This window comes from Bos indicus x Bos taurus, chromosome 10, assembly GCF_003369695.1.
Source record: "Bos indicus x Bos taurus breed Angus x Brahman F1 hybrid chromosome 10, Bos_hybrid_MaternalHap_v2.0, whole genome shotgun sequence".
Taxonomy (NCBI): domain Eukaryota; kingdom Metazoa; phylum Chordata; class Mammalia; order Artiodactyla; family Bovidae; genus Bos; species Bos indicus x Bos taurus.
The window spans coordinates 23853525-23878794 of record NC_040085.1 but is presented as its reverse complement, the minus strand read 5'-3'; the positions used below and the strand labels follow the sequence as shown (position 1 = coordinate 23878794).

General features: G+C 43.3%; 1 protein-coding gene across 1 annotated transcript; it reads left to right on the top strand.

Moving 5' to 3' along the window:
- Nucleotides 1–8982: 8982 nt before the first annotated feature.
- Nucleotides 8983–24892, top strand: GREM1 (gremlin 1, DAN family BMP antagonist). The gene is made up of 2 exons (XM_027553462.1): nt 8983–9382; nt 20754–24892. Exons 1-2 carry the CDS (start codon nt 9216–9218, stop codon nt 21307–21309), a joined length of 723 nt encoding a protein of 240 aa, XP_027409263.1. The 5' UTR covers nt 8983–9215; the 3' UTR covers nt 21310–24892.
- The last annotated feature ends 378 nt before the right edge of the window (nt 24893–25270 follow it).

The window sequence follows — 25270 nt, the reverse complement described above, 5'->3', positions numbered from 1 at the left end:
GTTCGGCTAGAGCACTGGATTTGCAGAAAGTGAGACTGAGAGTGTCCCCAGGGGTAGGAGCAACCACTTGTAGCTCCTTTCCCATCTTCCTCCAGCTGTATTTGTGCAACTTTATATCAAATGTTTTTATCAAAAGCAAACTCTAATTCATCTTCCTAGTGGCAAGATTCTTTTCCCTAGATTGACAGCACAGAGCTCACATAGCAATCATGACTATTAAAATAGACACTTAGAGAGACAAAGCCAAAGTTTAGGTACCAATTAAGGGAAGCTGTTGTTTGATCCCTTTGCTCCTTCTCCCTCTCCCTCCCACCCTTCCATCCTTTCAAGGAATATTGGAAACATAACAAGGGGCTCAGGCTAGTGTCCTGAGGTTTTGGCTAGGCAGGCTTTTTGAGGCTGCCCAGGTAGTACAGCTGTTAAAGAATCTGCCTGCCAGTGCAGGAGGTGCAAAAGATGCGGGTTCAATCCCTGGGTTGGGAAGATCCCCTGGCAACCTACTTCAGTATTCTTGCCTGGAAAACTCCATGGACAGAGGATCCTGGTGGGCTACAGTCCATAGGGTTGCAAAGAGTTGGACAAGACTGAGTGACTAAGCATGGTGTTGAGAGGTGGCCACAGAGATTTGTCCAAGGAAAGTATACCCTAACCTGCCCATGAATGTTCATGAATCTCTCTGGCTAGCAGAGTAGCTGCTGCAGGAATCATTGTGATGTATTTCAGAAAGTTTTACTTCTATGGCTCTATGTAACAGTGACTAAGAGCCATGCTTGACAGTATTTATTTATTTTTATTGAAGTATATTTACAGTTATTATAAAATATTGACTGTATTCCTTGCATTGTACAATTATTGCTGTGGCTTATTTTATACCTAATAGTTTGTACCTCTTACTCTCCTGCCCCTATATTGGCCCTCCCCACTTCCTTCTTCCCGCCGATGTTAGTTCTTAGTTGCTCAGTCATGTCTGAGTCCTTGCAACCCCATGGACTGTAGCCCGCCAGGCTCCCCACTGGTAACCACTAGTTTATTCTCTGTATCTGGAGTCTGCTTGTTTTTTGTTATATTCACCAGTCTGTTGTCCATACATTACAGTCTTTAAGAGCCTGTGCCCAGACCTGCATTTCCCTACACCATGGTGGGTGTGTAGGCAGGTAGACGCATGCCCCTGGGAGATCCCAAGACCTCCTCCCACTCAGGCTGATGGGGTAACCAGTGATCAGGAACCCCCCGGGAGATCATCTGAAAGCTAGTATGTGGGGATACACTATCTCGCTGTCCAGTCTGAAGTACGTCCTCTGTATTTTTCTCTCTCTTGTCACACAGACAACTAACATAGGATCTAAAAACCAACATTAAAGGCCAAGCTACCGAATCTCCTCGGAAGGTTCTACCTTGTGTCGTGGCCGTCAACACAGCGGGAAATGCAATTTGCTGCTCATCTTAGAGATTTCCTTTCACACTCTGGGTGTGAGCATAAAGGGATTTCTCTTTACACTGGTTTCATCCTTGTCTGATCCTCTTTCCAAAGGCACCACATTTCTCTAGAGAGTGTGTCCCAAATGCCGTCTGTCTACGAAGCTCTTTACAAACATTAATAGACAAATGGTTAGTTTATATAAAGCACACATGTATTGCTCTGACATAAGCAGCGAGGAGCCCACAGTTTACATTTTTTGTCTTTCTTTTAAAAAGGAATGAGAAATCATATTCCAGATGATCCAACCTTTTAAGCCAGGGAGGGAACGAGTGAAGAAGGAACCAAGACTTAAAAGAGATTTAAATTTGAACCCTTTGTGAGCCCAGTGCAAATTGACATATGAGCGCCTGTTGTTCTTTAGATGGGAAAGTAGATCTTGAATTTACTTTCCCACCTTCAGCTCTCCACTTCTCTGCCCTGAGCAGATCCCCAGCACTGAGGTTATTAATGAGCACCTATTTTAAAAACAGACTGATACTGTCTCCCACTAATAACAATTGTAATCGCAATAAAGCAGTTTTTGCATGAAGCCCCGACAAAACAGCATACCTGAGTTTTCAGTGTTCACGTATTCAGAATTTTTTACAATTAAAGTCATGTAGAATATAAACTTGTATTTCTCATACATATGTTCACATCTTATACAATTAATGTCTTGACAATACCAGCTACTGACTTATTTAAATTACTTGGCATTTAAGGTGCTTTTTTGTGGTGCAATCATGGTGTTTGAATACCAGCTCTAACACAGTGTGCAGTAGAGACTCAACTACACAGTGTATGGTGTGGAAGGGGTGTCGATATCAACCGACTGTGGATATTTCCTCTGTCTCATATAGCTGTGTGCTCTCGAGACAGTTACACAACCTCTCTGCACATCCATTTTCTCACCTTCAAAGAGAGCAAATAATAGCAGCAACTTCACAGGATTGTTATAAAGATTAAATTAGATGTAAAGCCTAGGGTTTGGTACACGTTAAGCAATTAATAAAATCAACTTTAAGATATACATACACACTTTATATCACTGAAAGTAAATCCATATATGTATGTGTATATATATATATATATATATATATATATATATATATATATATTGTGTGTGTGTGTGTGTGTGTGTGTGTGTGTTGGGTATGCGTAAACAGTGGTTTGGTGGGATGAGATTATGAGAATTTTCATTGTATTTTCTCTATTTCCCAAGTTTTCTTGGATGAATTAATATTTTTGTAATGTTATCAGCTCTTTTTAAAAAATGTAATGAGGCAGAACAAGTTACTTATTAGGACAGTTATAGCAAGAGCAAAATCAGTTGTAGATGTCCACGCCTTAAAAAAAGATAAAGCCGTAAAATATAGCTCCTGCTGCTGATGCTGCTAAGTCGCTTCAGTTGTGTCTGACTCTGTGTGACCCCATAGACGGCAGCCCACCAGGCTCCCCCGTCCTAGGGATTCTCCAGGCAAAAACACTGGAATGGGCTGCCATTTCCTTCTCCAATGCATGAAAGTGAAAAGTGAAAGTGAAGTCGCTCAGTCGTGTCCAACTCTTAGCAACCCCATGGACTGCAGCCCACCAGGCTCCTCCATCCATGGGGTTTTCCAGACAAGAGTACTGGAGTGGGGTGCCATTGCCTTCTCCAAAAATATAGCTCCTAGTAAACAGCAAATGTCTCAAAGGATCAAAGGCTGTAAGTGAGTTAAATTGAGCCAAAAGTAAAAAAAAAAAGGAACGGGGCAGTGAAAGACAACGGGGGTAAAGCCAAGAGACCTTCAGTTTAATAAGCACCTTCTGCAGATCTTCTCCAAGGTGCCAACATTTAAAATTTGCAGTAGGATGAGCTTTTGGGGGAGAAGTGTCCCCCTCAAAAAAAGATTTGGAAAATGAAGACCCACAGCAGTTCAAATACTAAGGGAAAGCAGGAAATCAATGACTGATGAAAATTCCCTCCAATTTTTTCTAAGAGTGAGGTCACATCAGAGAGGTCAAAACAAATGGAAACTTTTCAGACTGAACAAGAGTCACTGAGTCTACACACAAGGATGGGATCTTCATATCCATCAGGTTCTGTTATATTCTGGCACTGGGGATATGAATTTTTGCCGAGTGATACATTTCTGTCTCTGTCTGTCTTGTTTCAGTCTCATGTCTCTGCCAGTAGACCCCGGCTGGCAGAGCTTCAGCCTGTCTTGTTATGTGTTCAGGTATCTTCTGGTCTCTTTTTCTCAAGTTTTGTCACTGCAGTGAAAACATCCTGAGGATTGTAAGTTTGGGTTAAAGTGATTCTTACGACGCAGACAGAAGAGAGCCAGAAGGGTTTGCTTTTTTGCTCTGCCCCTCTGTGGGGTATTTATACTCTTCACTGGTTTTACCAAAAATAGAAGTTGCTGTGCCATTTACTGAAACAGGACTGCTTCTTTTCATTTCTTTTTCTCCTTTCCCTTTCTTCTCCTTTCCTTCCTCCCTCTTTCCCCCTTCCCTCTCTTCCTTCCTCTCTTTCTTCTTTTCCCCCTGCAAGTACTCATCGAGCTTTATCAACCACCTACTATGTGGCATCCATTGCATTACGCACTGTGAAATTAAGAGTCAAAGACATGACTTATGCTGATATTATAGTTTTGTTGTCTTGTTTTAGCTACCAATTGAACTCTAGTATGCATGCAGATACCATTGTTTATTATGTGTTTGTTATGAGCCTGGCACTTTCACGGAGCGTATGTTACTTAGTTCCATCCCCCACCTAGAGGTTGGTATTATTACCATTCCTATAATCCTGATGATTGAATTCAGGCTTAGAAGGTTTAAATACCTAACCCAGGGGCACTTGGTTCCTATGCTGCATCAGAAAAATGAATTTCTGACTCCCAGTTCAGTGTTTTCCACCATGTCCACATATCTACTGGGAAGGACTTTCATGCTTTGGTCCATATTTTTTGCTTTCGCCTTTTATGTACTGCACTGTACATGTAAGGTGAACAATAAATACTTGTATAGAATTAAGTCCAAACTGTATTAAAATTTGCATGATTCAGCCTTTCATTTGGCAGCATTGTTCAGAATTTTCACATGAACATGCATTTTTGAATATACAGAAAACCAATCAACAATTTACTGCTTATGTGTGAAGAACAAGGTAACTAGGCAGGAGTTGACTCTCAGACAGATCTGCAGACAGACAGACACCAGTAAGGGCTTGGATGTGTTCTGAAAGCCTGCCTATCTTGATTAGAGCTGGTTACAGAGGACACTTAGAAAGGAAGAGTCGTCAGGGCCCATATGAGGATCAAAATCACTCTTGAAATCATGATAGAAAGATCAAATCCTTTTTTTTTTTTAATTTTGATAAATTTGAAAAAATAACCAAAATATGAAGAGAATAGTCTCACAGATATCCATGTGCCCACACCCAGAGATGAAAACTGTCAACATTTTTTCACATTAATTTTAATATTTTTTTAAAAAGAAAACTTTCAACAGCATTATAAAGTTGAAATTTCTTTTGTCTTTGAACCCCCAGTTCAACTCCCTCCCCCACTCTATTCTGGTGGGCACCATCAGGGTCTGGTTTCCAAGTCACTATTTATATATTTACAAGAACACATATGTTTCCATAAACAATTTATACTATTGTTTTATATGTTTATTATAAAATATACATAATGGTGTCATACTGCTTGTATCATTTTACAACTTGCTTTTTTTCAAACATCCCTAGGTTTTTGAGCTGTTGTGTTGAAATAGAAAAATCTAGAACATTCTTTTTAGTAACTGTAAAGCATTTTGTTGTATGGATAAAATAATTTATTATGCCTTCTCCTACTCTTGTTAATAGGCACTAAGATTGTTATAAACAAACCACAATAGAAGTACTCATATAAGTTTCTATTCCTCATACATGTGCTCAAGTTCTTCTAAGGTGTCTGCCTAGAAGTGGAATGGCAGGGTGGTACACTAGGTCTGTGCTTTCCTGGTGGTTCAGATGGTAAAGAATCCACTTGCAAGTGGGAGATCTGGGTTTGATCCCTGGGTTAGGAAGTTCCCTGGAGGAGGGAACAGCTACCCATTCCAGTACTCTTGCCTGGATAATCCCCATGGACAGAGGAGCCTGGTGGGCTATAGTCCTTTAGGTCGCAAAGAGTCGGACGTGACTGAGCAACTAAGCACAGCACAGCATACTGGGTGCCTGTTTAATTTTATCACATTTTGACAAATTATTCTCTGAGATGGTTGTACCAATTTACAGTCTCATTGGCAATACATTTAATTACCTGCTTCTCCATACTCTTCAATGCTGGATACTGGCAGACTTAAATCTTTGCTAATCTGCTTGATAAGCAAGGGCACCTTCTTATTTCTGTTTGCATTTCACAATTTACTAGTATAATCTGCATCTTTTCATGTTTATTGGCTGTTCAGTTTCCTTCTTTTGTGAAATGCCTGGTCATGTGCTTTGCCAACTCATATTGAGCTATTTGTGGAATTTTTTTCTTGTTACTTTATAAAAAGAATCTATTCTGAATGTAAATTATTTAACTGTTATTTGACCATTGCAAATATTTTCTCTGTAATCATTGTCAGAATTACTATCACATTTTTTTAAGGAGGAACACATAAGGTCAACATGACTCTGTAGCTCAGTTAGTAAAGAATCTGCCTGCAGTGCAGGAGACCCAGGTTCGATCCCTGGGTTAGGAAGATCCCCTGGAGAAGGAAATGGCGACCCACTCCAGTATTCTTGCCTGGAAAATCCCATGGACAGAGGAGCCTAGCGGGCTACAGTCCATGGGATATAAGAGTCAGACACAACTTAGTGACTGTACCATCACCACATAAGGTCAGTTCCAAATGGACAAAGGGCTTTATTCTTTTTTAAGCCAATGCAAGATGGCATACATGGTCTCTGAAATTAAGGAAACAGACATAAATAGCTTTAGCAGACCTAAGCAAAAACTTCCATGCAAAGGCCTTCAAATTTCTTCTCCAGATTGAGAGAGTAGCCTCCTCTTAGCATCTTGTGAGTTAGATGGAGAGAAACACGTTTTATAGATAGGTGAGCAAAACAAGAGAAATGGACTTTCCTTTTATAAACCAGTAGCTGAGCAGCACTGACACTTCTCTCATAACAGCCTCAAATTAATTTGAGAGTGATTTCTGTAAGTGAAATTTATCATTTAGTGATTATTGTTTAGGCATCTCAGATTTCAAATTTTAAGTTTGCCTACATGGAGTCATTCTTCTTCTTCCCTCTCTTAGTAAGAGCAGGTTTCAATTATGTAATTATGGTTAAAGAGGTCTGAAGAATTTTTACTCTTATGCCTTCATCTAGATTGGATAATGGTTTGCAATGACTGGTTGAGAGCTGTGGAAACACAAATGTGAGGCAGAAAGCTTAACTTTCTATATAAATATTTACAAACAGAGTAGACTATAAACTCTGCAAGGGGAGGGCCTATGATGGATATATCCTCAGGATTGGTTCAGCTGATAATCATACCAAGTGGGCATATGATGAATATTCCCAATCCACAGCTACTTACTGAACCCCAAGTCTGTGTTAGACACTCTGTATTCTACGTACTTCGTGGAATCAAAGTGACAAAGACTGACAAAGTGCCCACTCTCATGAAGCTTACATTCTAGTGGGAGGGAGAGAAAATGGCAAAGAAGAAAAATGATGCAGTGAAATGAGGCAAAGAGCTGTGGGGTAGCGGGGTGGGGTGGGGGTGTTTCTACTGCAGGGAGTGTGATCTGAGAAGCCTCCTGAGGAGGAATCCTAGCAATTAACAACATTTACTAGATAGAGATAGTGATGGACATAGATTGAGATATACAAAACCAGAGTGTTGGGGCTCTAAAACAATTACTTCCAATGTAGGAGGTAAACTCTGTCCCTGTAGTTTTATTTGGATCAATTTATATGAGTCTTGGAAAAAAAAAAAAAAACAACCCATGACTAAAGCGCTGATTTTAGATTAGAAGGAGTTTATGAATCTGTAAAATATGCTTCCTTTTCTTTGGTGGAATAGTTTACACACGCAGAAAGCAGCTGGCTCCTACAGCTTGGTGGGCTTTGGCTGGGCTGTTAATTGCCTAAATATTTTGTATATTTCTGTGTATCTCTCCTGCAGTCCACTTGACCAAGATAAGTCTTTGAGCCCTGTTGAATGTTTGAATCTTGCAGGCAACTAGAAACTATGGGTCAAACTATGGCTTTTTTTTTTTTTAAACAAAAAATTACTGAAAACATTTAAAGTGCAGCACTGAGTTCATGGGTAGAAACTGCCGTCTGCACAAACAAAACATGCAGATTGATGAAGATTCTCTAGATAGTGATTTAATGCAGACTTCCTTCTTGTTTCATTTATTTTGAAAAATCGATTTCAAGTTCCTAACATCATCTAGAAGGAGTTCAATACTTCTTGCCCTCTCCCCCTAATGCCTGCCTAGACAGAAAAAAAAATCCAGGCTGTTTGGGGGTTTGTTTTGTTTTCTTAAGCTAAGTACTTAAATCACGAATGTTTCACAAGTACCTTTTGATGGGTTTCATTGTTTTGTTTATTTTGCTGTAGTCAGTACAAACACCTTCAAATTTCCTTCTGTAACAAATGTTTTTCAACGTCATCATCTGACCTCGCTGTTGGAGCCGGTCTGCAAACCTTGCAGCCGGGTCGATTTTTGCACGGGCTTCTAACGTCGACACACAAAAGTTTACGGCCTCTTTGAGGAACCGATTTCCAAGCTAAGAGAACAAATCAAACTGTTCGCTCATCTTTAAAAAAATTTCTGCGCTTGATATGTTCGCCACTCTTCATCGGGTTCTCAGTAATGAATACAGAATGTGACATCGGTTTTACACATACGTAGGTTTTTGTCTTCCATTTCTAGAGAGTTATTTCCTCGTCTGACGTTTTATTTTCTTGATTTATTCATCTTCAACTTGCTACCGAAAACCTCTTCTCTCCTAGCGACTGTTCTCTCCCTTTTAAAAGTAATCTGCATGGAAACCTTCACTTTGCATTTTAGATTTTTAGGGTCCTTTTCGGTTATTCTGCCCCCCGTTACTCCCTCTGTACACTCACAGCCGAGGCCGCCGGCATCTGAGCTGAAAGCGCCCGTGGCGGGCTAGGAGAGAAGGGTGTTATGTTGGCGACAGGCTCCTGCTGGCGGCCAGCGAGCCCGCCGAGGTTAACGGGGGCGCCGGGGTCAGCGCCCTCGAAGTTGGGGGCCTCGGGCGGAGCCGCACCAGAGCCGCGGCGACCGCTCAACCCGAGCTCCCGGCAGTCCCGCTGCCTCCACCGGAAAAGAATCGCCTCATCTGTCGCGATCCCACGGAGATCTTGCTCTTCCCTGTGCAGTCTCCGCGAACGAGCGCGTCGCGGGGCCGATGAGAGGAAAAGCCCAGGCCTGGGGCGGAGGAGGAATGAGGGGCCGAGAGCCGGGGGGATTTCCTCCCGCGCTTCCCCCTCCAACGGGAGCGGAAAATGTGATTTGCTGTGCATTCCAGGCGCAGTTCCCTGGGGTGACCTCTCCCAGCCGGTCCGGGCGGGGGGAGCAGACAAAGAGGCGAGGCCGGCAGAGAGAGGGGACCCCGCGGGGAGGCAGGAGGGGTGCGGGGGGCGGGGGCAGTACCGGGAAAGGGGGCGGATAGCGGGTCCCGTGGCGGCCGCGGCGCCTGGCCAATGAAGAGGCGCGGCCCCGGGCGCCGCGCTCCGCCGCCGGCATTTAAACGGGAGACGGCGCGATGCCCCTCACTCGGTGCGCCCTCCGCGGACCGGGCGACCCAGTGTGCCGCAAGAGCGGTACTCTCTGTCCCGCTGACCCCACGCGGAGCCCGGGCGGCTCTGGCCGCGGCCGCACACCGCGCCACGCGTCGAGAGCGCAGGCCCCGAAGGCCCGCTGCATTGACAGGTGAGCGCGGAGACGCAGGCGTGTGTATGTGTGTGTGTGGGGGTGTGTATGTATATGTGTGTAGGGGTCGGGAAACGACTCCCGCGTCCCGCTCGGTGCTCGACATCCCTTCCTGCGCTCAGGCCGAGGCCCCGCGTTCCCTGGGTGAACCCTCAAGAACCATCGCGGGGTCCTTCGTGCCCAAGGTCTTGGCTGCCTTGACCTCACCTTGTGCAGTGTGCAGGGCATGCATGACTGGGAAAGAGGATGTTAAGAGCAAGAACCCCGCATCCCATTGCCACCTCCCGGAGCTCCGCTAATACTCTGCTAGTGTGCGTGGCAGCCACGCTTGCCAGGCGTGCCCGCTGGGTGAGGGCGCGGAGACCGTGCGTACAGAGCGCAGTAGCAGAGGGAGAATGAGCGCCGGGGAGTAGTGGGGAGCAGCAGGAACCTTCGGCTCGACCACAGACGACGGGAAAAGTTGCCACGAGAGGGTCCCCTGTGTTTGAGGCGGAACTCTGGGTCTGGAGACTTCAGGGCGCGCCCGTCGGAGGGCTGTGACTGATCCTGCCATGGGGTGGAAGATCCTGAGAATGAGCGATGTATCCATTTGCCTATCCTCAAGGTGAGATGGAGACTTGTGCAACGGCGGAGCCGCGGAGTTCAGCCGCGGCGGAAACCCGAGGGTCAGGTAACCGGACCGGTGAGGTACGGTGAGCTGTCCGGGACGCCGAGGCCCGCGAGCCCATGGTGCTCACACCGCAAATAGCACACACCAGTACTTGCGGGCTGCGCACTCTTGGGTGCTGCGTTTCCTCTTCTAGGATTCTTCCTGCCCCATGCGCGACTCGACTGAACCGCGGACGTCCAGGCGCTGGGCAGTGACAATCCATCGGATCCTAATTCCGCGAGTACCGCCCTAATTTGTGTCCGAGTGGACCCTGCAGCGTATCGCTGCGCGGACGACGCGGGACTGGCAGCGGGAGGCTGGTCCCCTGCTTGGAAGCCCAGGTCATCCTTCGTCTTCACCCGCCTTCTTTGCTGACCGCTCTGCAGCCCACGGAGCAGAGTCAGGGGCTGGTAGGGTGTCGGGGGCCGTCACCTTGCCAGTTGGAGTTATTTGTAGATTTCTGGCTTGGGAAAAACAGACGCGCCACCGTTCTGACTTGGCTTTGTCTTCGGATCCCAGCACCGCCTTGGGGGCGCCCCAGCCAGGCTTTTCCCAGAGCGGGGCGCTGATAAGGTACCCCGGGCGAGGCAGGGGGCAGACAGGAGTCTCTCCAGTGAAGCCCTGCCAGCGCGCCCAGAGCTGGCCCGAAGGGGCTCCCGTGTAGAATCTGGTGACTGCTGCCTTCTCCTCCCCTTCCGTCTCTGAATCCCGACTCTTTTAGACAGAAATACAGCCTCGAAATTAGGGGTTAAAAGTCTCTTCTTAAATGGTACAAGGGCAGAGAGGCGACCATCGGTAGGAAATTGGATCTCCGGCTGCAAAGAGCAGATCCAAGCGGTGAGCGCGTGTTTACGTTCCTCTTCGAGATGGTGCCAGGACACGAGTTGATTAAAATAATCTATTGTGTTAAGTGGGTCACCAGGGATTTAAACTGCCCCAGGGACCCCAGAGTAGTGGCTTTCTCTGACTGTACACACAAGATAAATAAATAGCGGAGAAGAGTTTAAGATAACCCCCATCCCAGGGCAAGGAGTCTTCTTTCACCCCAGGGCTTTTCAGCCCCCACGTCTTTTTCTTTTTCTTTTTTTTGAAAGAGGGGGACTTGAAAGGGTGGACTTTTCAAAGCAACGAGGGAAAGAAGTATTTTCAGAAAACCACAGATTCATTCTCCTCTCTGGTACACTCCAGCTTACAACAGTAGGTGATCCAGTAACCATCACTGAATAAATTGCACACTCCAAATTGTTAGTATTAATTATTTAAGGGCTCTCTAGAACTTGGTTGCTGGGTGTCGTGCTGAGGTGTGTGTGTGTGTGTGTGTGTGTGTGTGTGTGTGTATTTAACCCCCAGGTCATTGTAGGAATTAAAGTGTTTTGTAAACTTTGTAATTTCACAGGTTTCCTATTTTCTTAAAAGTTCATTTTGAGAGAAATGTTTTGCTAACCCATGCACGGATCTATGGGAAATTCAAGTTGGCTAACCTAGTTTTAGGTGAAGGGCTACACGGGGGAGAGTAGAAACCTATTACATCCCCACATCTCTGAATGAAAGCTGCCTGCCTTGTCTTTATACTGAAGCTCTTAAGGTTTAAGCATTAAAAATGATATAATGCCAAGAAATTTTAGGCCACAAACCCCTCTCCCAAGAAATGCTTGTCAGCAGCAAAGCAGTGCAGAACAAAGTGAAGGACAGATGGAAAACCTAAATGTATGTAAAAGGCATGGGACAGGTAGGGGAGGTGACTTAGCATCCAACTGAAAGGCACACACCAGGCCAGTGTTATCAGCCTATGTCTTGCATCTGCAAGGAATTGTCTTAGTTTTAACATACGCACTTAGAAATGTGAAGTACAACAGTATTTCCTGGGATCAGAAAGGTTTTTTTCTTCACATATGAGCAAAACAGAGAATTATTTGAGTTACAATATTCCTCAAATTTGATTGCATTAGAAACAAGTCCTTGTGTCCCTTATTAAACATTGTGCTGTGTGTCCTTAGAATAGTTCTTAAGGACATGTGTTTGGGGGCTCAGAAGAATGGGACTCAAACCCCGATTTCCCCATGAGGAGCTGTGTGACCTTGGATAAACTCCTAACTTTTCAGAGTCTAGATTCCCTGGTCGGTAAAAGGAAGACAATATTATCTACCTCCTATTTTGTTGTGAAAAATCAATTATAAAGTTCTGTCAGAACTGAGTATATTGCCTCACATAGGGTTTAAAAATATAGGTTAGGTGGTGTAATGCCACCATTCTTATTATGAGTGGTGGCATTTGGAGAGGCAGTAACATTTTAGGACCTCAAGGTGTACCATAAGATGGTTTTGAAATTAAATCCCAAGTCCTGCTCACACAGAGATCAACACACACCTTTTACTACAACATAGAACCTATGATTTGGCTGTCTCTCAATTGTGCCGCTTAGTAAACATTTAACATTGATTACTTTCCAACTTGTTTCTTGTTGACCGCAAAAAATTGTATACTATCATTAACTTCACCAAAAAAAAATCTTCCAAGAGCCTGGAGAGCCCCTGAGATGCTTCTCTATGCCCTCTGTGATGTTGGGCCCCAGCCTGACTTAGCCTGAGTGGTCTTCAGTATAGAAAAGACGCACTTGGTGTGCTTGCAGTACACACAGGTGAGATTTATCCTCCACTAGTTTGCCAACCATCTTGGTACAAATTGTCTGAAAACAGAAAATCAACCCAGTAGATTCTTTAGAACATCACTGCTCAGTTTCTAAAATTTGACTATCTTTCTAAAAAGTAAAGATCCAATTTAAAATGTTTGTCCTTAAAGATTTAGTCCTAAGAAAAAGAAATAGGGTCTTCTATAATTGGGCCTGCACTTAGAGCCTTTGCTGTCATTTCCATCTTTTTCTTTTTTTTTTTTTAATGCTGGTGAATAATTTGCTGTCACGCCTGTTGAATAGCTTTCTAAAACATTGATCAGACATTCAGCCACAGACATCTGGCTTGCTGATCATTGTCTCCTCACTGTTAATCCCACTCAGCACTCCATTTAACTGATTACAAGCAGGTTGGTTAGCTAAAATGAGAAATACGGCGAGAAGAGTGCTGAAAGGAGCTGGCCTAAACTTTCCCAAAGACACTGAGGATATTAGAAACAGGTTACACACAGCACTTTTATTCCTCATTCCCAAGAATTACATGATTGTATTCTTACGGCCGGCGAAGGTTAGAATAAATCACCATGACCTGCACAGGACAGTGGCGGCTGATATGGGTTATCTTTGGGCAGATGTTTGCTTTTGATCACTCAGAGTAACCTGAAGGAAAGCATCAGGGAGAGAAGACATACTTTGAGAGTATCTATGTCCTCTGGGACAAGTGGATTAGAGGGGAGGACCGTGGTAAAGGGGAAAAAAAGGTAGGGGTGGGTGGGTCTTGCTGGTGGGCAACAGTTGCAGAGAAAACGCACCATGAAAATATAATCACATGATTTGGTGAAGCAGAAGTGCATTGAGGGGCAGACTTTGGAAAGAAGAATATTATCTGCAAAGGAGAAATAAGGGAAATCTTTGTAGGTGTCTGCTGCACTCTGGGTCCATGAGTTGCAGCTTTAATTTAATAATGTGAGTGGGTCATTTCAGAATGCAAGTTACCAGAAATGTTTCCAGCTCATGGTTGAACATGGGTGATAATCCATAAGACCTAAATTTGGGTTGGCCTTTGCTTCTATTTTTTATAATGGGGCACTCTGCTAGATGTCAAGGTGAAGAATTTATCTACAAGAAATTTATAGTTTCTTGGTTTCCCTCATGTCTAGATATTTATAGATTCTAAATTATTTAGTGACAATACAATTGGAATTTCAAGAACACATCAGTCCTATTTCCTTCAATGCATGATCAAGATCATTTGGTGTGGGGGGAGGTTGAGTGATTGATCACGATGACTTGACAGAGCCCTGGTACTACCACTAAGTATAGTTTTCATCCCCCTGGTGCCCCCACCTCCCACCATACTCATGTGGGATATGCAGAGTTCTCAGAGCATTGCTCTAAGAAGTTGAGGTCTCTGTTGACTGAGATTCATAAAGTTGTTTTTTTCCTTCTCTCCAAATAACTATTATAATATTTAAGAACTCAAAAGCTGAAGATATTTAAGAGTAAGCTTTAAATTTCTGTGTAGCCATTTCATAATATTTTTTCACACATAATAAATCTTATTTTGAGAAAAAATTTACTTTTCTTAAAAACAATCTATCACTCTAGACCCCTTTTTCTTATGGGGTTTGCACACTCCCATAGGAACAGGAAGTTGGTCCAAATTAAAACAGAAAACCACAGTTGACTAATTTTGAATTTACTGCTTTACTCTTGGTTTCTGCCCAAGTGAATCCAATGGCTTCAATGGGAAAATAAACCCCACGGTGTTCTCCAGGGACCTGGTAAAAAGTAGTGGGTATTTGGAGTTTTCCTAGAAAAAGGAGAAATATTAAGAAGCTCCCAAGGCTAGAAGGAGACAGAAATCAAAAGTTGGCTCTGCTCATCAGCTTGTGGGAATGCATTTTAAATGCAAAGAACAGAAGTTTTGCTGGTCAGTGTGGTCCATAATAATCATTACTGAATAAAAGAGAGCCCACTCTGCCAGGAATGAAAGAGGAGGTAATGAATAAGCCCTTAGAACTCTCAAACTTGGTTTTATTTAATGACAGATGGAAAAATGCCAGATAGGAAAAGATGAATATAAAGAAGGTCCTAAGAGGTGAAGAGAAAGAAAACTGCATTTTTTGGATAGATGTTTGTAGGTAGGGCTGGCCCCATGACCCCATGACTTGAACCTGTCCTATGAGGTCATCATACATTCCTGGTCAAGTCTCAGATTGGCCTCTGTGATCCTGGCTCTGCACTCTTGCTCTGGAGGCTTCAGTTTTTTTGGAGGCCCCTTTTAGGAACGATGGGGAAGATAAGGCTGTCTTATGTGCTCCTCTTGGAAATGGGCAGAGACTGAATTTTAGTTTAGATCCTGGCCTGGAATTGAGTGAAGAACAGAAACTTTGAAAGCTTCCCAAATTCACACTATATTTGCTCAGGAGACTGGATTGTCATGGCTCAAGTTATCCTGGTCTCTGGAGAAAATCAGACTGTTTTATAACTGGGTTGTCCTCATGAGCGATTTTTTTTTTAATACAAAACAAAGAAATTAATTTTTTGTTGTTGTTGAGGCCAAAAAGGCTCTGTTTAAAGAACAGGGATGTTGTAACATAAACTGACAAAAGCCAGGGAGTCTGCAGTCAGAGCAGGAGCTAAATGTCACGTTATCAGCTCCAAACTTGAACTTGCCCAAAAGTATTAGGTTAATGTTTAAAAGGTGCCATTTAAGAATATCTTGATTTTCATAGTGTCTTAATTTGACATTATCCTTAGGGTTGCATGGTCTTTACTACAGGACTTGCCCCTTAGAGGATGTAGATTCTACCCTGCCTTTGTCTTTGAAAGGTAACTGTTGCTACTAATTCCAGCCTGTATTGTTCCTAGGGGGTTGTGATGAGGTTACTATTCAATTGCACTTAGTGGTCATCCTGTTTCACACTGGTGGTCAGAAGGGAGCAGGCAAATGTGTGCTTCACAGCTGTGTCCTTGGGTTCAGAACCATAATGGTGATGCAAGACAGGGAAAGCCTCAGGATCCATCAGGCTCGCTGTTACAGCCTGAGGAGGGAGGCTGTGAATTTGAAACTGCACTCATTGAAAAGAAAATCCTTTCACATTTTCATAGCACCTTCCATGCCCCATAGCTGTGGATACCACAGACCTTGCTGTTTCAAGCTTGTGAGAAAGGCAGACCTTCCATCAGCAGATGAATGGATAAGAAAGCTGTGGTACAAATACACAATGGAGTATTACTCAGCCATTAAAAAGAATACATTTGAGTCAGCTCTAATAAGGTGGATGAAACTGGAGCCTATGATACAGAGTGAAGTAAGCCAGAAAGGAAAACACCAATACGGTATATTAACGCATATATATGGAATTTATAAAGATGGTAACGATAACCCTGTATGCAAGACAGCAAAAAAGACCCAGATGTATAGAACAGTCTTTTGGATTCTGTGGGAGAGGGAGAAGGGGGGATGATTTGGGAGAATGGCATTGAAACATGTGTAATATCATATAATAAATGAATTGCCAGTCCAGGTTTGATTCAGGATACAGGATGCTTGGGGCTGGTGCACTGAGATGACCCAGAGGGATGGCATGGGGAGGGATGTGGGAGGGGGGTTCAGGATGGGGAACACGTGTACACCCGTGGTGGATTCATGTTGATGTATGGCAAAACCAATACAATATTGTAAAGTAATTAGCCTCCAATTAAAATAAATAAATTAAAAAAAAATCAGTAGGAAAAAAAAAAGAAAGGCAGACCTACTGAATGACAATCTGCATTGTAACAATATCCCTGGGTGATTGTCTGCAAAATCAGGTTTGAGAAATACTGTCCCAGGAGAATCTTAATACTCTGATGCTTCTCTCTTGCACCCTCCTTTTGAAAAATATACATCTCCTGTTCTTCCTTCTCTGTCTGCCCCACCTTCCCTGAATATACTGCTTTAAAATAGTCTTCCTTTCTCTGATTTACACTCCTCATTCCATTCATTTTTCTCTCTCTCCATCTTTGCTTTCCTTTTTTTTTCTTTTTGGTCAGTTTTCCTGTAGCCTCCTCTTCTCTTATTTTAATTTTTTGCCATTGTTCATATGCCATTGTTCCTGCTGACCCATATCTAACTCCAGACCCAGTCATAATAATTCACTATCATAAACTTATTCAACATATCTCTGGCACTTACCTATGTAAATATTTGCACACACCTGTTTTCTTGTGCCCACTTTCTACCTTGTAAATTTCATATACACATCCATGCACATACACACATATATGTGAAGGACATGTTTCATCATTTGGAAGTGCATCATGGTATTTGTTGTTGTTCAGTTGCTAAGTCATGTCTACTCTTTGCAACCCCATGGATTGCAGCACACCAGGCTTCCCTGTCCTTCGCTGCCTCCCAGAGTTTGCTCAGATTTATGTCTGTTGAGTCGGTGATGCTGTCTAACCATCTCATCCTCTGCCAGCCCCTTCTCCTTTTGCCTTCAAACTTTCCCAGCATCAGGGTCTTTTCCAATGAGTCAGCTCTTCAGTGGTCAAAGTATTAGAGCATCAGCTTCAGCATCAGTCCTTCCAATGAATATTCAGGGTTGATGTCCCTTAGGGTTGACTGGTTTGATCTCCTTGCAGTCCAAGGGATTCTCAAGAATCTTCTCCAGCACCACAATTCAAAAGCAGCAATTCTGTGCTCTCCGTTCTTTATGGTCCAACTCTCACATCCATAAGTGACTACTGGAAAAACCATAGCTTTGACTATATGGACCTTTGTCGTCAAAGTGATATCTTTGCTTTTTAATATGCTGTCTAAGTTTGTCATTGCTTTTCTTCTAAGTAGCAAGCATCTTTTAACTTCATGGCTGTAGTCACCATCCGCAGTGATTTGGGAGCCCAAGAAGAGAAAAATCTGTCCCTGCTTCTCCTTTTTCACCTACTATTTGCCATGAAGTGATGGGACTGGATGCCATGATCTTTATTTTTTTAATGCTGAATTTCAAGCCAGCTTTTTCACTCTCTTCTTTCATCTTCATCAAGAGATTCTTTAGTTCCTCTTCACTTTCTGCCATTAGAATAGTATCATCTGCATATCTGAGGTTATTTCTCCTGGCAATCTTGATTCCAGCTTGTGATTCATCTAGCCCGGCATTTTGCATGATATACTCTGCATATAGTTAAATAAGCAGAGTGACAGTACACAGCCTTGTCCTTCTCCTCTCCCAATTTAGAACCAGTCAGTTGTTCCATGTCCAGTTCTAACTGTTGCTTCTTGACCCACATACAGGTTTCTCAAGAGACAGGTAAGGCAGTCTGGTACTTCCATCTCTTTAAGAATTTTTCACAGTTTGTTGTGATCCAAACTGTCAAAGGCTTTAGCATAGTCAATGAACCAGAAGTAGATGCTTTTCTGGAATTCCTTCCTTTCTCTATGATCCAACGAATGTTGGCAGTTTGATCTCTGGTTCCTCTTCCTTTTCTAAATCCTGGTTGTACATATGGAAGTTCTTGGTTCATGTACTGCTGAAGCCTAGCTTGAAGGATTTTGAGCAGAATGACCTTGCTAGCATGTGAAACACAGACAGTTGTGCAGTAATCTGAACATTCTTTGGCAATGCCTTCTTTGGGATTGGAATGAAAACTGACCTTTCCCAGTCCTGTGGCCACTACTGAGTTTTCCAAACTTGCTGACATACTGGGGGCTTCCCTGGTGGCTCAGTTAATAAATATGCCTGCAATGCAGGAGACCTCAGGGAGATCCCTTGGAGAAGGGAATGACTACCCACTCCAGTATTCTTGCCTGGAGAACTCCATAGCCAGAGGAGCCTGGCAGGCTACAGCCCATGGGGTCTCAAAGAATCTGACATGACTCATGACTGAGCAACTTTTTTTGAGTGCAGCACTTTAACAGCATCAACTTTTAGAATTTTAAATAGCTCAACTGGAATTCCATCACCCCCATTCGCTTACTTTACACTTCAGGATGTCCAGCTCTAGGTGAGTGACCACACCATCATGGTTATCCTGGTCATTAAGACCTTTTCTCTACAGTTCTTCTGTGTATTCATGTCACCTGTTCTTAATCTCTTCTGCTTCTGGGAGGTCCTTACCATTTCTGTTCTTTATCATGCCCATCATTGCTTGAAATGTTCCCTTTATATCTTGAAGAAATTTCTAATCTTTCCTGTTCTATTGTTTTTCTCTATTTCTTTGCATTTTTCTCTTAAGCGCCCCCCCCTCTTTTTTTTAATCTTCCCTTGTTATTCTCTGTAACTTTGCATTCATTTGGGTATATTTTTCCCTTTACCCTTGCCTTTCACTTCTTTTCTCAGCTATTTTAAAGCCTCCTTAGACAACCATTTTGCCTTCTTGCATTTCTTTTTCTTTGGGATGGTTTTAGTCACTGCCTCTTGTACAATGTTATGAACCTCCAATCGTAGTTCTTCAGACACTCTACCAGATCTAATACCTTGAATCTATTGATCACCTCCACTGTATAATCATAGGGATTTGATTTAGGTCATACCTGAATGATATAGTGGTTTTCCCTACTTTCTTCAGTTTAAGCCTGAATTTTGCAACAAGGTGCTCATGATCTGAGCCACAGTCAGCTCCCAGTCTTATTTTTGCTGACTGGAAAGAGCTTCTCCATCTTCAGCTGCAAAGAACATAATCAGTCTGATTTAATTATTGACCATTTGGTGATGTCCATGTGTAGAGCTGTCTCTTGGGTTGTTGGAAAAGAGTGTTTGCCATGACCGGCATGTTCTCTTGACAAATCTGTTAGCCTTTGCCCTGCTTCATTTTGTACTCGAAGGCCAAACTTGCCTGTTATTCCAGGTACCTCTTGACTTTACTTTTGCATTCCAATCCCCTATGATGAAAAGGACATTTTTTTTTTTTTTGGTGTTAGTTCCAGAAGGTGTTGTCAGTCTTCACAGAACTGGTCAACTTCAGCTTCTTCAGCAGCAGTGGTTGGGGCATAGACTTGGATTACTATGATGTTGAATGGTTTGCCTTGGAAATGCACCAAGATCATTCTGTCATTTTTGAGGTTGCACCCAAGTACTGCATTTCAGATTCTTTTGTTGATTATGAAGGCTACTCCATTTCTTCTAAGGGATTCTTGCCCACAGTAGTAGATAATAATGGTCATCTGAATTAAAGTCGCCCATTCCGGTCCATTTTAGTTCACAGATCCCTAAGATGTTGATGTTCAATCTTGCCATTTCCTGCCTGACCATGTCCAATTTACCTTGATTTGTGGACCTAACATTCCAGGTTCCTATGTAATATTGTTCTTTACAGCATCGGAGTTTGCTTTCACCACCAGACACATCCCACAACTGAGAGTCATTTCTGCTTTGGCTCAGCCACTTCATTCTTTCTGAAGCTATTAGTAATTGCCCTCTGCTCTTCCCCAGTAGCATATTGGACACCTTCTGACCTGGGCAGGTGGTGGTGTGGGAATCATATTTTGGTGTCATATTTTTTGCCTTTTTGTATGGCTCACGAGTGGGCTTCCCTGATGGCTCAGTGGTTAGAATCTGCTTGCAGTGCAGGAGACTCAGGAGATGCAGGTTCCATTCCTGGGTTGGGAAGATCCCCTGTAGGAGGAAATGGCAACCCACTCCAGTATTTTTGCCTGGAGAATCCCATGAACAGAGGAGCCTGGTGGGCCACAGTCCATAGGGTCGCAAAGAGTCCAACACGACTGAGTGATTGAACATACATGCACATTGTTCATGGGATTTCCTGCTGCAGGAGATCTTCCCCTACCCAGGGATTGAACCTGTGTCTCCTGAGTTTCCTGCATTGGCAAGCAGATTCTTTACCACTCAGCCACCTTGGAATTCCCAGTTGAGTCCATATCTTGGCTTATTTGCTGTATAACTCTGGATGAGCTAATACATGGCTTCATGGGTCAGAGGGTAATGAGAATAGCAGTACCTAATTCCTGGAGATATTGCGAAAACAAAAGAAATCACTTACATCAAGTGTTTACCAAGTGCCTGATAAAATACTGGCTGTTTTATTAATGCTTTTGTTAATTAACTTTTACGTTTTTCATGCCTCCTCTCTCTGTCTCCTCTCTTTAGCATGAGCCGCACAGCCTACACTGTGGGAGCCCTGCTTCTCCTCTTGGGGACCCTGTTGCCAGCTGCTGAGGGGAAAAAGAAGGGGTCCCAAGGGGCTATCCCCCCACCAGACAAGGCCCAGCACAATGACTCTGAGCAGACTCAGTCTCCCCAGCAGCCTGGCTCCAGGAACCGGGGGCGGGGCCAGGGGAGGGGCACTGCCATGCCCGGAGAGGAGGTGCTGGAGTCCAGCCAGGAGGCCCTGCATGTGACCGAGCGCAAATACCTGAAGCGAGACTGGTGCAAAACCCAGCCGCTGAAGCAGACCATCCACGAGGAGGGCTGCAACAGCCGTACCATCATCAACCGCTTCTGCTACGGCCAGTGCAACTCCTTCTACATCCCCAGGCACATCCGGAAAGAGGAGGGCTCCTTTCAGTCCTGCTCCTTTTGCAAGCCCAAGAAATTCACCACCATGATGGTCACTCTCAACTGTCCTGAACTCCAGCCACCCACCAAGAAGAAGAGGGTCACGCGTGTCAAGCAGTGCCGTTGCATATCCATCGATTTGGATTAAAGCCAGGCACACCCAGCCTGTCCTTGGGATGCAGGCCCCAGGCGGGCCCAGAGACAGACCTCAATCAACCTTATTCTTACTTGGCTTAAACCTAGAGGCAAGAAAGACCACCAGCTGCCTCCTTCCAGGAGCCTGCTAGTGCGTAGTTTGTGTGCCTGAGTGTTTGTGGGTGCCTGTGGGTGTTTGCAGACACCAGAGGAAACACAGTCTCTGCTAGAGGGCACTTCCTAGTATGTAAATGTATCTGCTTCCTTGCGGGATGACACAGAAAACCCAAGCTACTTACTACCCCAGGCACTTTGTAGGGAGGGGTTGGTGGGCAGGCTGTGGTCTGGGTCTGCCTCAGTCTTCCTTGTGCCCTCCTGGGGACCAGATCCTCCCTTCCAAATGAATATTAATGGAGAGGCTTCCCTGGGGGCATGAGACCTGTTTTGTGCTGCCTTGGCCTTGGAAAAGATGTTTTACCCTGTGCTTGCTTCCCTCCTTCCTCTTCCCTCTCACAGTCCATCCCCTCTTAGGATCTCAGTGACTTTCTGTCCACCACCATCCCTGTCAAGGGTTCTAAAGCAACTTGCTTGACCATAGATGCAAATGTTTCCTATTTGGGGAAGACCTTTCAGGCTCTGGGGGAAGCTGATGGTGCAAGGGCAAGAAGGATAGAGGGCTGAGAGAAGAGGGAGATTGCAGGTGAGGACCAATTGATCCAGCAAAATTCAGGCGGGAGATGGGCAGAGTGTGGAAAGGCCAACCTCCAAACACAGTGAGACCCGTGCTTTAGCAAATTTCCCCTTGATGTTTAAAGAAGAGAAATAGAATTGCCAAAAAATCATTAACTTTGGCAGTCACCGTGACTGTTGAAATTAGCTGTAACTCAATACCAAACTTAAAACATAAATACTGACCACTCCTATTTTCAGAACCAAGTGAGTGAAACCAAAACAGCCCCTCCTGCTTTGCCCCTCAGATGGACAAAAGATGTAATCCAGAAACTCCTACACAAGAATAGGAAAAAGACAAAAACCTCATAAGAAGAAGGCCTTATTATCTGTCCTTTTGGCTGGGTTATCATCACCTTTTCCCCGGTTCATTGTTTCTGTGTGGTGCTTCTGAGAACCACAACCCTGTTGGATAAAAACATACTGTCTCTGCTGAGTGTACCTGACAGTCAAGGACCCGGCTGAGATAAGAGAGTTTAGGGCCTGCTCCTTTCCACTCATTCGGGGTCTGTCTTAGCCATCGTTAGGAGATTGAGCCGGAGAAGGCAATGGCAACCCACTCCAGTGTTCTTGCCTGGAGAATCCCAGGGATCGGGGAGCCTGGTGGGCTGCCATCTATGGGGTCGCACAGAGTCGGACACGACTCTGCAGCAGCAGCAGCAGCAGCAGCAGAGACTGAGCTGGAGAGCAGAGCAGAGTAAGGCAAGGAAGGCAATTGCTTCTGGCTAAGGAGTAGTTAAAAGGCAGGGAGGAGATGTAAGGCATATAACCTGCGCTTCTTCCTTCACCTTCTGAGAGTCTAAGGGAAACCCCAGTTAAGAAATCAGAGCATTTGTGTGCATTAGCTGTCCTACTGCTGGTAGGATTTATGTAACATTATAGCCACTCGGAACCTAGCGGTAGTTGCTGTTCTCTGATTAAACTTGGGTTATTTGCAATGCCTATGTAGGATTTATCTAATGGCCAAAGTGCAGGGTGGGGAAACCTTCCTGCATGTTGGATTTGGCCAACCTGCTTTCTTCGAGCCTAAGGTTTTATATGTAAACCACCCCACCCCGTACTCTTTTTGCCTCGCATCTTCTCAATCTCACCAGCCAAGTCATGTGTAACATGGGAAACAAACACCAGGACTTGCATTTAGGTTTGCCCACGAAGGCTCTAGCGTTCAAAGAATCATTGCAACTAAAGAGGCTGCTTTTATTTTATTTTTGTTTTGGTCCAGTGCTCTCCCCACTAACAACTAAATAGGAACCATACTTTGAAGCAGAAAGTTATCTTGAACACCCAAAATATTGAGTCTAATTTTAAAACGTTGAAACTCACTACTGATGATTCTACACTAGGAGAATTTGTGCTAACACATCGTCTGTGCATTTCACATCCATGGTAGCCCCTGCCCTAAATCCTTCTATCGTCCACATCCCCCAACAATAAAGCACAGAATGGATTTAATTAAGCATGCAAATACTAAGCTAGAATTTTGAGGGTGGGAGAGAAGAAAGGAGAAGGAACTGAAAATATACAACCACACTAGAGAGGAAAAATGACATTCAGAACCAGCAGACACCAAATCTCTCTTGTTGTTTTAACTGCCACAAGTTTGCAATTTTGTTAAAAAGAGATGACTTAAGTTGGCAGCAGGAATCTTCTTTTAGTAGCTTGTACCACAGTTTTGCATGTAAGTTGGATTTGGCTTAAGTGAAGAGAATTTGCTCAAAATGAACTTCACTGGGATAATAAGCAACATAATTGCCCTAAAAGCACAGCACTACCCAAAGAAGGGGATGTCTGCTTTTCTTTTTGTGCCTATATTAAAACTAGCCCAAGTCCCATGCATCTTCCAACATTTATTGAAAGTGCCATATCTGTTAATATTGTATTGGAATCACTGATGATGTAATGATATGTTTTTTTCATTACTATAGTAGAATTTTTATGGCAAGATATTTGTGATCTAGATCTTTCCTATTAAAATAATGCCAAACACCAAATATGAATTTTATGATGTACACTTTGTGCTTGGCATTAAAATAGAAAAACACACATCCTGCGTCTGTAAGTTGTTTTTTGTTATTGTAGTTCTGCAAAGTTAAAAATGTAAGCGAATAATCTGGAGGAAAGGATAATTTCCACTGTGTGGAATGTGAATAGTTAAACAAAAAGTTATGGTTATTTAATGTAATTATTAACTCAAATCCTTTGGTCACTGTGATTTCAAGCATGGTTTTTTTTTTTTTTTTTTTTCTCCTTTATATGACTTCCTCTGAGTTGAGCAAAGAAGAAGCTGGCACATTGTATGTTGTTGGAGGTTTTTATCAGGTCAGAGGGAAACAATAAAATCTTGACACATCTGAACTTGCTTATCGAGTCAAGACCTGAGCTTTTATTTTTATAACTGAATGTTCCTTAAAGGTTAACATTTCTGAGGCATCCTAAGAGAGATCTTAAATGTTATTTTGGAAGAATTAAATGTGCGTATACTAATAGCAAATAATAATGAATTGTCCACAAGTCCTTTTATGGAGAAAATCTAAAATAAAAAATGTATGTACAGAACATTTATAAATGACAAGTTAATGCTAAAGAGTGAAAGTAGTTCTACTGATTTGTCATTCTCAATATATTTAATATCAACTGCATTATGTATTATGTCTGCTTTAATCATTTGAAAAACAGAGAATTATGAAGACTATGATCAAGGTCCTTTGCTGTCTATGAGGATAAGGGGGTATTTGGTAGTTTCATAAAAGCTAATTTGGTTGAAAGCAAAGTTTTATGAATCTGTAACTAGAATTTAACTTCACCCCAATAATGTTATATATAACCTTTCCCAAAGAACAACCAATAAATTGAACCTGTTCTCTGTTTGTGTGTGTGTTTCACTGGTAGTGTTCAAAAGGTAGAGCTGGGGCAGGGATTCATTTGTCATGGGAAGTGAGGTAGAAAATAGATCATGAGATCTCTTGTGATCTGAAAAGGAATTTATTTCCTCTATTCACACTTTCCAGATCTCACTGGATTTCAGGACACCTCCGGCAATGGCAGTTGGAGGTAGGGGAAAGCTGGTGAGCAGTAGAAAGTACCAACTTCTTCCCCAGAGCTAGAAAGAAGAGTTAAAATGCTTCTGAGAAACCTTCAGATAGTGGAAGAATCGTCGCACTGAAATGGTAATAGCTTTATTCTTGAGGTATTCAAGGGAAAATGGGGAGAAAGATTTGGGGCTCAGTAGAAGAAGGAGCTTTCTA

Bases quoted from the DNA above. Each gene is read 5' to 3' on its own strand.
- GREM1 (XM_027553462.1), top strand. From the start codon at position 9,216: ATGCCCCTCACTCGGTGCGCCCTCCGCGGACCGGGCGACCCAGTGTGC. The intron at 9,383-20,753 runs GTGAGCGCGGAG...TCCTCTCTTTAG, and splicing joins AAGGCCCGCTGCATTGACAG to CATGAGCCGCACAGCCTACA.